General features: G+C 43.1%; 1 protein-coding gene across 2 annotated transcripts in view; it reads right to left on the bottom strand.

Annotated features, from left to right (window-relative positions):
• Positions 1-3,734, bottom strand: part of ppp3ca (protein phosphatase 3, catalytic subunit, alpha isozyme) — a 34,969-nt gene extending 31,235 nt beyond the window's left edge. Inside the window, exon 1 of one of the 2 annotated variants that reach the window (XM_042093697.1) lies at positions 3,391-3,734. In XM_042093697.1, coding sequence (XP_041949631.1) covers positions 3,391-3,442 — 52 coding nt within the window. In that variant the 5' untranslated portion in view covers positions 3,443-3,734. The remainder of the gene's footprint in view (positions 1-3,390) is intronic. The other variant, XM_042093696.1, reaches the window with a different exon arrangement.
• Between the last annotated feature and the right edge of the window lie 10,069 nt (positions 3,735-13,803).

A 13,803-nucleotide genomic window follows, 5' to 3' on the forward strand; every position in this document is an offset into this window, starting at 1 on the left:
CTCTTTTCTTTCTTTTTTTCTATGTCTACAATGCTTGTCTTTTTGACAACAAATGTAAAACCTCAGAAAGAGCCTGATGTTTAGGTCTCTGTGAAGGGATGCCACCTAAAATGGTCCACATATGTGGTACTATTACGTGGAAGAAGAAAAGATCACTGCATAGAACTGTAGATTTCAAGTTAAGTCTACAGACTTTAAATGAGAATTAGGGAGATCTGGTCTAAAACTACCAAAGTAGCAATATAAAAAGCCTGCAAAAAACAGGCTGAACAATCCCCACCAACAGCCCAGTTGGCTCAGCTAAAAGCCTCCTAACATGCTAACTGGCCTATTTTGGTGATATTCTTGGCGGTGTCATGCTGTGAAGGCTTTTCTTTCATTTTTGCAGTGTGTTCCGTGACAACCACAGTACTACAGAGTGCACAGCCTGGGCGACAAATGGAAATGATAGCTGTGAATTTGTCCTTCACAAGACCATACCATCAAAATTATTCGATTATTATATATAATTATAATTATTCGATTATTATATGATTAATTAATGACAATAAAGTTGAATCTAATATAATCTAACATAGGGCCAGATGTACGTACATTTGTGAACTAGCGTTATCAGCGCCATGGCCAACCTGCGTGCACGCTGCGATTCTTCAATTTACGTGGTATTTCTCAAACCTGAAGTTCATCAGGTAATCAGTGCCGTTCTCCGCCCCCTACCGCAATTTGAGAATGGTCACAACTGAACCGCATACTTCAGACACAAGTGCAGTTGAATGAAGTTAACTGATGCATTAAAATGAATCAAACGTTTAGCGATACATGATAAGATGTCAACAAGCAGGGAGATAATGAAGAGCAGTAGTTCTACTCAAACTACTTGTGTACGTAGGCTATGGAAGATTGGTCAAATCTAGCAAGCAGGAAAGTTTAAGTAGATGACCTGAAAGGGAAAGTAAGACATTCTAAATGCCAACGAAAGTTAAGCTTTTGATATAGTGCAAAGACGCAAAACTGGTGGTCTGAATAGCGATTATGTTGTCTTTGAAAGTTTCTCTTATTGACGCATTTAACCGCAATTTACAAGGTGGAAATGTTTTACTGCAAAACAGACCTGCGCTTTAATGGGCAGTTTTTGTACATACAGGGGCATACCTAATTAGGCGCATTTTACGCTTCTCCTCCCATCTTTTAACACGAAACTCCCACTTTCCCTGACCCTCCTATGAATGCATATGCATGACACAGAAAAGTGCAAATTGCCATTCTCAGCTCCAACGACAGGCAGTCTGCGCATTTACCTCAGTGCGGCCTGTTCGTACATACCTCGCCATGTTTTTACATGAAACAAATAAGTTTGACGTGGGCGCAAAAGCGTTAGTACATCTGGCCCATAGTTTCTTTAAACAGAATATGTGAATATGTGATGCATTTTTTTCTTTGCATTGTATTTTGTTCAATTCAACTCTGATATCCTTAAATACCAAACTGAATCCATATCCCTACCCCACCACTCGGCATATCTACCCTCACATATGTAGAATTTACTTACTATGATTAAAAAGAAGGCACATGGCCTACAACTGGCTGGGGCACCTGCACCGTATGTACGGGTTCGATTCCCGCCCCGTGGTCCTTTCCGAATCCTACCCCGGACTCTCTCTCCCCTCACTTCCTGTCATTCTCCACTATCCTGTCAATTAAAGGCCTACAAGCCCCAAAACATATATTTAAAAAAAGATAGCCCATTAAGGGCAAACATACACTAGTAACATGTCCTTGTGTATGAGTATATACAGCCCGTATGTATAAGTATGCGGTAGTGTACTCAGTTCTATAATCTGTATATCTATGTACAAATTATGTAAATGTAATGGCCAAGGTCACTGTTTCTGAGGGTACACATTATTACATTATAAGACAAACTAATAATGGAGATGACAGTACTATATGAATTACCACCTCTATACCTACAGTGTCTAGGCATAAGTTGAATGTCAAGGCGCTTAGAAATGTTGCTTTGTAACAGGACTAACCTTTTTTAATATTCACAGGACTTCACACTAGCAGCAAAAGAACAAGCCAAGAGATCAAACAACACACACAACACACAAACCAGCTAGCCAAGGGAAATTTGAGAGCCACCTCTTTATTAGGTCTGTGAACTTCGCCTCAGTTTTTAGGATATTTTCTGGGAACGCCGGGGGAGCTGTCCGTGGTTCTGAAACCTGGTTATCGCATCAGCGACCACTTCGGAAATCCTTGAGATATTGAAACCACACGAAAGCACATGTGCAGGATGCAACTACATGTGCATCTTTAATATATAAAATAAATGTATCTGTTTTGGCAGATTATGAGAACAACACCTGGTTCAACACCTGGCACGATATACGATTGTGGGTGCCAGTCAGCTTCTACACTGATTATTCAGTGGAGTTGACTGAGCATTAAGCTTCCAACAATCATTACACTGTGTTTATTATAGCCTATCTAAGACAGAACAGAGAGACAACCTCTTCTGATTGATGAATGTACAACTCATGTGAACGCAAGTAAGCGCGCGAACGCGCGCGCGCACACGGTCTCTCTCCGAGTAGCCTATTCTCCAGTTTTCAAGATAGGCTGGGCCTTCTAATGTGGAAAAAACCTGTCTAACAAAATAACACGCCGTGCACTGAAACAAAGAAAGACGGCATTAAAACTTCTCTTTACAGTTATTGCAGAACTGTAATCTTGTAAATATGGTTAACATACGCTGATCACTAATTGGATTATTGTAATAGAAAAGACAAACAGGCTTTTGCACGATATACTTTTCGCTGTTTTGACACAACACAACTAGGGTTTGTTCATAATATTGGTCAAGCGACTGCATGAATGTACAAAGGCAAATGAACACGATTATACTTCAGTAAATAATGCGTTAGTCATAATTAAAAAAAGATATCTCTCTCTCTCTCGCTCGCTCTCCAAATGTATAGAACCACGTAGCTAATCACGAAGCGCCCTCTATCACAGTGCCAACGAAATCCTGCTGCATCACCGCCTCAACCGCAAAGACCTCCAGAGCTACTCTGCCTTATTTAACGATCCTTCTTCAGCCTACCCATGGACTAAATTAAATCAGTTCATGACAGCAAAAAACATATTGCCTAGATAGAACACTATTATGAACCGAACACCCCACCCCCACACAGCAGTGAACAGGTCTGCCTTTTCCTATCCGTGTTTACAAACAGGAGATGCTAGATTCAAATAATAGGACAACACTTGACAAATAGATCATACAATATACTGTGGTTTCTAAGGGAACGCACATTTTAGAGCAGTAATGTTTGTGTACTGTTCAATACGCTATGTCAGTAGAGGAGAGCAAAACGAAACACCTACATTTTACTACCCGGTCGGTAGTGTTGACCATGTCAACGTTAGACATCTTCATGGGCCGATGCGGTCTCGATGCGAATGTGTTAATTCCTCCTCGTTGAAGGAGCTGCTTACTCTCGGTATGTTTTCGCGGGTGCGAGATGAGGTTGGTGCAGTGGCATCACTCGGATGCGTTCTCCCGTTTCTCACCGCCGGCGCTTGGTATGACTACTGCTACTTCAAGAGGGTGGATGCTGCTGAGGCTGCTACTGCGCTGTGCTGCGCTGCCAATGTCCTGTGGGGGAGGATGGAGGGTAACGTATGGGGAGGAGGCGGAGAGAGAGAGATTGAAAGAGAGAGAAAAAGAGGGAGAGAGAGAGCGATTGCTCAGCTCGGGAGATCCTTACTGCGCGTTGCGCCACCCCGACATGGCGAAAAGGGGAACTCCCACGCATCCATTTCAAGGGGCTGCCTGATGCTGCCATCAGGTGGAGGCGAAGGGATTTCCCCAAACGTGTGCGCCATGTTTTGCAGTTCAGTGTATCCCCTCAACCTATTGCTAAAAGATCATTTGGTGCATGGGGTGGAGGTGGGCGGGGGAGCTTTCGTTTCTAGAACGTTTGGAGTTCATATCCATTTCTGAATGCACGATGCATGAATGTGAGTGTGTGTGTCTGTGTGTAGCTGCAGATGAATTCATTTACAAAATATCCATCCACAATGCAGAAACTGCCACACACATATGCCCTAATCCAAGTTAAAATTCTGTGTAATTATTACAATGTCACCTGCCAAGCGGTGTGATATATTAAGCAGCAAGTGAACAGTCAGTTCTTGAAGCTGATGTATTGTACGCAGGAAGAACGGGCATGTGTAAGGATCAGAGAGACTATGACAAGGGCCCAACAGTCGACTGGGTCAGAACATTTCCAAAAAGGCATGTCTTGTGAGATATTCCTGGTATGCAGTGGTAAGTACTTGTCAAAAGTGGTCCAAGGGAGGACAACCAGTGAGCTGGTGGTGATAGAGTAGGGTCATGGGAGCCTAACTCATGGGGAGTGAATGCTGGCCTGTGTGGTCTGATCCTACAGAAGAGCAACGGTAGCACAAATTGCTAAAAAAAACCTGTGCATCAAAGCTTGCTGCAGAGGGGACTACATAGCCGATAACCAGTCGTAGTGACCATGCTGACCCTTGTCCTTCACCAAATACACCTACAATGGGCATGTGAGTGTCAGAGCACTTGGTTGGTTGTTAATTTCACACACAGCTACCTAAACATTTTGTGGCTAGGCTAACCGTGTCTACTACCCCTTATGGGGTAAGGATATTCCCTAATGGCAGTGGCCTCTTTTAGTGGGATAAAGTGCCATGCCATATTGAAAAAAATTGTTCCGGAACGCTCTGAGGAACATGAGCACGTTCAGGGTGAAGACTTGGCGTCCAAATTCCCCAGATATCAGTTTTATGGAGCATTTGTAGGGAGTGCTGGAGAAGAATTGTCTTGAATTTCCCCTTGGGGATCAATAAAGTATCTATCTATCTATCTATCTATCTAAGAGGAGGCCCTACCCTACCTTGCCTCTTACCAGACTTGAAGGATCTGCTGATGTGTTGTTGCCGCTGGACACTATAGGACACATTCTTGTTCTTGTTACTCCACTTTGTGTCCTATAATTATTTATCTATTAAGTTGGTTTTACAAACTGGGTGGGTATCAATACAAACAAATACATCTTTACATATTTACAACAATGAAGACCCAAAATAAGGTTAGTGCATGTTACTGAACATTTCAAATATACTATAGGTAAGGGATTTCACACAACGGCCAATCTACAACCAAGCCTATTTACATCTCGTGACAATGCATCTTAGAAACCATCGTAGCTTAAAGGGACACCAGGCAACGTTTTCGTGTTAATTAATCTTCGTAAGTTGGTATATGGTTAAATGACTCATTACAGGGCGAATGAAGACTCTCTCACCCGCCCCTACTGCCTGTAAGAAGAATATCCCACTTGCAAGTTCGGTGTATCCTACCCGCCGACCGAAGCAGGATCAGTTTACATCCTGCATACAGCACAGAGGCAGGCTATCGAAATGCTAGAGATTGTTGCAAACGTGTGTATAATGGCAGAGCCAGCGAAGAAGCAGCGAAAACCCTTGACGGAAGATGCAAAGAAAAGGAAAAAAGCTTCAGACCGAGCGAGGGGGAGTTTCGTAGATAAAAAGCATCAAGCTTGCCTGATGTCCCTTTAAGAGCGTCGTGAAAACACTCGTAGATCTACGAGTGCTCCAGAGTTCTCGTTACCGGCTAAGAGCGTCTTAACAGTACTTCTCACTGAGGTCACCAACAGGACATACAGAGGAATTACAACTTAGAATACATAATCCAATTTACGTTCCCATTCTTTATTGTGTTTACCTGTGATTAATCAGATTTTAGCGTGCAAAATAGCATAACCTACATTTAATGGTCATAATAATGTGATGAAAAGCGGACAAAAATGCAATCAAGTTATGAAACGAGGCAATGCCAGAATAGTTTGCCATTATCTTTGCTAAGTGAAGGCTATATTTTATTAGGCCTATAAGGGTACAAGCAGAGAAAGGAACATGTGGTTTAGTCTGTAGGCCTACTGCATCAAAATCTAAGCCTACACATTTCCTCACTTTCTTACTCGACTTCTTTCTTATCTTCAAACGTGTTCTTAAGTGACACAGCGAAAAAGTATTGCATGGTGCAACAATCTAATCTTAAATAATTACAATTATTTATGTCTGTGTGTGGTATATAACCTACTTGGGATGCTTACATGCAGATGTCAAAGTGTTTCTATTTTCGTATTGATGTGAATTAATGTGTAGATCCGAAGTTTAAACGGTAGGCCTATAGCTGTGACGTGCAGTCACCCAGGGCCGGCCATAGTAGCTTAAGAGCGTCGTGAAAACACTCGTAGATCTACGAGTGCTCCAGAGTTCTCGTTACCGGCTAAGAGCATCTTAACATGGCACTTCTCACTGAGGTCACCAACAGGACGTACAGGGGAATTACAACATAGAATACATTAACTAAGTTACGTTACCATTCTTTATTGTGTTTACTTGTGATTAAACAGATTTTAGCGTGCAAAATAGCATATATTTAACGGTCATGCTTAGGTATGCTCAGACCCCAGGTACGCCATGCACTAGACCCGTTACAGTTTGCATACCAGGAGAAAGTGGGTGTGGACGATGCCATCACTTACAGTATCTTCTACACAGGACACATTCCCACCTAGACAAGGGGAAAAGTGCTGTGAGAATCATGTTCTTTGATTTCTCAAGTGCTTTTAACACCATCCAGCCCCTCAGATTGGGAGACAAGCTCTTGCAGATGGGTGTGGACGCTCACCTGGTAACCTGGATTACAGATTACCTGACCGAGCGACCACAGTTCGTCAGACTGAAGAACTGTCTCTCTGACACTGTGATCTGCAGCACCGGAGCGCCACAGGGAACTGTGCTCTCTCCAGTCCTGTTCACCCTGTACACATCTGACTTCTGCTACAACACCGAGTCATGCCACATGCAGAAGTTTTCTGATGATACTGCAATTGTGGGGTGTATCAGGAACGGGCAGGAGGAGTACAGGAGCCTGGTGGAGGACTTTGTGCAATGGTGCAAACTCAATCATCTTCAACTTAACACTTCAAAGACCAAGGAAATGGTGGTGGATTTCCGCAGGTCTAAGCCCACTCTGCTACCAGTCCACATTGATGGGGTCAATGTGGAGGTGGTTAGCACCTACAAGTATCTGGGTCTCCACCTGGACAATAAACTGGACTGGTCAGCCAACACTGATGCACTCTACAAGAAAGGGCAGAGCAGGCTGTACTTCCTGAGGAGGCTGCGGACCTTCAATGTGTCAGGATGTTCTACCAGTCTGTTGTTGCCAGCGTCCTCTTCTATGCAGTAGTATGTTGGGGAGGAAGCACAAGGAAGAAGGATGCGGGGCGAATTGACAGGCTGTCAAGGAAAGCTGGCTCTGGCTCTAGTGGGAGCTGAACTGGAGTGCATCACTTCACTATCTGACAAAAGGACCCTGAACAAACTGATCAACATCTTGGACAATGAGTGTCACCCACTCCACAGCACTATTGTTAAGCAGAAGAGCCTGATCAGCTGGAGACTTCACTCACTGCCTTGCACAACTGACAGACTGAGAAAGTAATTTGTCCCCAGGGCCATTGAATTGTTCAATGCCTCACTTAAGGGAAGAGGAGAGATAGACTTCTCTGCATAGTCTGTCTGCCTCTTTACCCCCTCCATGCTTGGATACTGTCTGTCCACTAGCCATTTTTACCACTGTCTTTATGCCTCACTGTTTGCGTACTATATTAGCACATTAGCACATATGCATAACCCCCCCCTCCATGCCACAGCCGAACTGTGGCCACACTTATACATTTTCTTTTAATAGTTAAATATATAGATATATAGACTTTACTTTATTTCTGCATTGTTGCACTGTTGGACTTACTCATTTGCACTATCACCATGACCACCATCACCATTGCACTACCACCATGACACTCATTCACACAGAGCACCTTAGAGCACCTTACCATACCTTACTATGCACAGAGAATCACAGGCTCAGTCCCTGCCTCAGTCATTGCAAGCGCCTCTGATTGATTAATCACCACTATGTGGATACTGTTTTTAGAATTGATTTAAGTGTTAGTTAGTATAATTTGTATTTTAGTATATTTAGCATATTCTTTATCTTCTACTGTCCTTATTGCTTAATTGTGTTTTTATATTATATACTTTAATTACTCTTTCTGCTGTTAAAGAATGTGTTTGTGTTGTCTGTATGCTGCTGAGACCTTGAATTTCCCCTGGGGATCAATAAAGTATCTATCTATCTATCTATCATAAATAATAATGTGATTAAGAGCGGACAAAAAGTTATGAAACGAGATGTTGCCAGAATAGTTTGCCATTATGCTAAGTGAAGGCTATATTTTATTAGGCCTATAAGGTAAAAACAGAGAAAGGAAACCACAGAAAACAGGAAAGGAAACCACAGAAAATGTGGTTTAGTCTGTGCTGCGTCAAAATCTAAGCCTACTGTAGGTTTATATGTTATTTAAGTCTACACATTTCCTCACTTTCTTAGCCTACTCGAACTCTTTCTTATCTTCAAACGTCTTCTTAAGTGACACAGACATAAACAGTGCAACAATCTAATCTTAAATAAGTATTATTTATGTCTGTGTGTGGTATATGGCCTAGCCTATTTGGGATGCTTATGTAACCGACGTCGTAATCCGTCCGCCGCTCACGGCCCTCAAAACCACACACCTCAACACACACCGGCATTGGGAGTCGAACGCTCTAACCACTGAGCTAAAAGCCCTGGTTCCCAACTCAGCGGTTAGAAGCGTTCTTCAGGTTAGGGGTGTGAGGATTTACACGGGCAACTAGCACGCTAGCTCAGTTCGCCTCCGTTACACTCACCGCCTTAAATCCTCACTCCCATCCGGGTCACGGCACCACTATAAACGAGGTCGTAATTTGTCCGCCACTCACGGCCCTCGAACCCGCATACCTCAACACACACCAGCATGGGACTCGAACGCTCTAACCACTAAGCTAAAAGCCCAGGCTCCCAACTCAGTGGTTAGAAGCGTTCTGAAGATTAGGGGTGTGAGGATTTACACGGGCAACTTCACCACGTGCGTTCATGCTACGAGCATGTTCGGGAAACAGTAAAACCAAACTAACGATCGTAAGATGAATCGTAGAAAACCCTCCTAAGAGCGTGTCTCCGTCGTTATCGGGAGACTGGGCCCAGGTTTTTCTTGGTCAGTGGCGTAATGATTTTTAAAGATAGTGATTTTTGGATCATGCGCCAGACCACACCTTATGTTGCTAATAACACACCCCTGGGCGCAAGGTTTAATAAATGTAAAAAAAATCAGCCACCGACTATAGGTGTAAGATAAGAATAAGCTTTGCACCGGGTGCACGATAGGGGCCTTCATGGCATTTTGTGTTTTATTTGGTGGCGTTGTTTTTTTATTTTTCTGGGCTTACAGGCCTACATCATTGTCTGTTCAAATCAATTTAAATAAAAACAACAGTTATACTTCGTAGTGACAAAGGGCTAAATCCACACTTGCTCGAATTGCAAGGCAAGGCAATATGGGCCCAGGCCAAACAAAAATCACTTATCGGTAACACTTGAAGTGGACAAGTCTAGCTATGAATTTTGTAATCCTCCAAGTTGTGAGGGACATATTCTGAGAAATAACCTCTGCAGAGTGCTATTTTGCACACATCTGGAACAAGGAAATTTGCAGTATTACTGAGAGACTGTGACCAGTTTGTTTTATATACATTGTTTAAATACACAGTGTATATACTGGATAAGGGCACTCCGAGACCACATGTTTAGTTCAAGGCTTGCATCTTGCAACAGTAACAAAAGTGAAACTAATTTTTCTAATCAGATCTGCTTGAAAATTAATCGGGTTCTTCTTAAACCTTTCCACAAACTTGACTGAAAATCGGGCAGATAGTTTTTGCATAATCCAGCACACAGGTCAACTGCACTGAAAATGTAACATTAATGGCGAAGTTAAGAAATATTATAGCTATAAAAGTGTTCTATGCTAGACTTGTACTTGCTAGTATAATGAAATAAAGAAAGAAATGGGAGACGGGCACCGTAAGTTCACACACGTTCATAACTTCTTTACTCTCTTAGAATTCACTCTCAAACACATTACACGGTATCAGTATCATCTAGGTAAGTGCGCCCTCTTCTGGCGTGGTGGAATGGCAGGAACAGCACATAATATGACTAAATACACAACATATTCCCCCTCTCTTAAAGGAGAATTCCGGTGTGATATTGACCTAAAGTGTGTTGAAACATGATAGTGAGTGTGAACGTATGTCTCATAGCTCACCTCGGCTTGTCCCCTGCACTCAGAAATCTGCCGCTAGTTAGCCAATGCTACCAACAGTGTTTCGTTGTGGTGCCTCGGGCATCGGCCTAGCCATGCAAATAAATCACTGTTTTACACCATTTACGAGGCTCAAAGTAGCTCCATACTTCATTGGTAGACTCCCGAGGGCCTTGACATTTAAAACGAGACATGGAGAACTTGCATGGAAGCACTGGTAGTTTATTTGCAAGACGATTTATACAGACAGTACCTTAAGGAATTTTACCGTTCAACGCCATCTTGAATTTAGTCACGATAAGTCGAGCGACGAGTACGAATGAACAGGTATGATAAAGGATCAAATTCCAAAAATAATTCAGTGGAAAAGCATGGATTCAGTTGCTTCCAGTAGCAGCAACTGGAATCCATGCATTTCCACGGAATTATTTTTGGAATCTGACCCCTTATCATACCTGTTCGTCCATACTCGTCGCTCGATTTATCGTGACTAAATTCAAGTCCAGTGGCTCCAGAAAGTCTTCTGCCCTATCTGACGGCGCAAATTCATTCGCTTGGACACGTGGGAGTGGAGAAGATGAGGAACAGATTCGTACAGGTCTGGTGGTCACCGAAGTTCACAGCAACGGCCAAAGACGTCGTCAAACGGTGTGTCACCTGTCGGCAAAACAATCACGACAAGAAGGTTAAGTTGCCCATGCTGAAGACACCAGCTCCACCAGGACCATTCAGAGTTCTCCAAATAGATTACATCACTCTTCCCAAATGCAAAGGCTACCGAGATGTTCTGATTGTCCTGTGCAAGTTCTCCAGGTGGATTGAGGCATTCCCTGCACGATCTGGAACTGCACTACACACTGCCAAAGTCCTCGTGGAAGACCCGCCGATAACATGATAGGATTGGGGTGGGTACGAGTTCTATCTGATTTTCCGCCGATCTTCATTTAGGGCTAAGGTGTGAACTAGAGGGGGGAAGATTCATGGGAGACTTTCATTTTGACGGGGAATTTATTAAGTCAGAGGGAAAATGAAAGGTTAGGGATCCGAGAGTAGAATCTTTCTTTGAGAACCCGAGCATGCCCGAGTGTTGTGGTAGTGGACTCTTCTTGACACAAACTCATGTTATGAAAAGTGATAGACTTGGACAGGTCTTATAATTGTTTTTATGATTAAATATGTGTGATTACTGATATGTGGAATGTTTAATCTGAGGATACAATTACAATTGCCGATTTTTGAGAATGATTACAATTAAGCTAAATCAAGGGGGGGGGGGGGGGGGGGCGAGTAATCCTGTAGTCCTGGTTCTAGGGGTGAGTTTCTGGGGACACCCGTAAGGGAGCTGAACACGCAGCAACGGGTTAACCGGGGACTCACTGGGGGACAAGGGTTGGGAGGATGCTACACCCCTATAATAGATAATTATAGATAATTATATATATTGTTGTTTCCATGACTATCCTTCAACTGATACTGCTCTTTCTTTTCACTCCACATGTGCCTATGAGGTTGCCAGGAGACACAGACAACATCTGGGACAGAGACTTTGCCTTTGAACCGGTTTCCTGAACTTCCAAAAGACTTTGTTTTCCTTTTGGTTTGACCCTTAGAATGTGAGATAATCATCAGCAACATAATCAGTGTTTAAGTGTTCGTTCAAGGTGCCTGCACTTCTTTTCTTTTCCTTAAAGTGCCTGAGAAGTAATGCTTGGTTTTATTATTTTTCTATTTTTTGTTAGGACACATCAGACTCTGTTTACGATTGTTTGATCTATAAACAATCTGTGTTTTTTGACTGATCAAGAGGGGGGACTGTAGAATTCTGGGGTATTCTTACTGTATTCTGATGTGTTCATATGTTACTTCTGTGTGTAGTATACAATTGTACATAACATAACTGTGCCTTAGGCCTGTGCACCAGCAGGAAGGTCAGACAGGCCGATGTTTGGGAACATCCGAGGAACATCAGACATAACATGGGCCATTCAGGGCTGGTATCCATCCGGCCAGAGCCGGGTTTTGTCCACTGGTTGGCACCTGCCACGTTGGCATAATTTTCGTATAACAGGCTTTGTCTTAGGTTTTGACTCTGAGACGGATCGAGGAAGCGACCAAGGAACATCTTCTATCGGAAGGCTCAGCCACCGCTTCTAATAACAACCACAACTGTTAGACTCTGCACAGTTTTACTGTTCGAGACTTAGCCTTTGTTCTGTTATTCATTATTGTACCATCTACAATAAATCATCATCTAATCGCCGATCCTGATTCCGCCGTCAAGCTTTATTGACCATCTTCAATACAACCATTAGAACTAAAACACAACGCAACAACCAGAGAATCCCGTGCAAGTCACAGCTTGCACGGGAGCCCGGGACTCTGGACCTAGAGTCGTGCATATCCTATGGCAGCTTCCACCTGAGATGCCACTTTCAATGTCTTCTCTAGTGTCAAGTTCGCATCACTTTGCACTAACAGTCTTTCGTGCACTTTTGCACAGCTTGCATGCTCGATAATCTGATCACGTATCATTTCGTCTCTGTTCTCTTCAAACCCGCACGTTGTGGCTAGCTCGCGCAGTGCGGCAACATATTCTATAATGGACTCCTGTGATCTCTGAATTCTTTGTCTGAACTTGTGACGTTCCACCACAACGTTTATTGCAGGGTTGAAGTGTGCCCGCAGTGCATCCATTGCCTCTTTGTAGGACGTACCGTTTGCAAGTGTGTAAAACACACGCTGGCCCTCTGTACCCAGACAATGTAAAAGGATTGCACGTAACCTCGTGTCTGGCCAGTCGTCCCCCTCTGCATGAATAGCTAGTAGATAGTTCTCAAACATTTTAGCCCAAATGTCGAACGGAATTGCAGGTTGTCTGGCACACGGCAAGAATAACGCAGGTAGAGGCATTACAGTCGCCATCCTCGTCGCCAATTTGTTCTATGCTAGACTTGTACCTGCTAGTATAATGAAATAAAGAAAGAAATGGGAGACGGGCACCGTAAGTTCACACACATTCATAACTTCTTTACTCTCTTAGAATTCACTCTCAAACACATTACACGGTATCAGTATCATCTAGGTAAGTGCGCCCTCTTCTGGTGTGGTGGAATAGCAGGAACAGCATCTCTCTTAAGGGGAGCTGTCCACGTTAATAGTTCTGAAATATCCTCTCATTTGATGGTAATGTCAGGTGACTGCACGTCACAGCTATAGGCCTACCGTTTAAACTTCGGATCTAATTCACGTCAATACGAAAATAGAAAAACTTTGACATCCGCATGTAAGCATCCCAAGTAGGCTACATACCACACACAGACATAAATAATAATTATTTAAGATTAGATTGTTGCACCATGCAATCATTTTCACTTAAGAACATGTTTGGAGATAAGAAAGAAGTCGAGTAAGAAAGTAAGGAAATGTGTAGGCTTAGATTTTGATGCAGTACAGACTAAACCACATGTTCCTT

The sequence above is a fragment of the Alosa sapidissima genome, chromosome 5 (assembly GCF_018492685.1).
Source record: "Alosa sapidissima isolate fAloSap1 chromosome 5, fAloSap1.pri, whole genome shotgun sequence".
NCBI lineage: Eukaryota > Metazoa > Chordata > Actinopteri > Clupeiformes > Clupeidae > Alosa > Alosa sapidissima.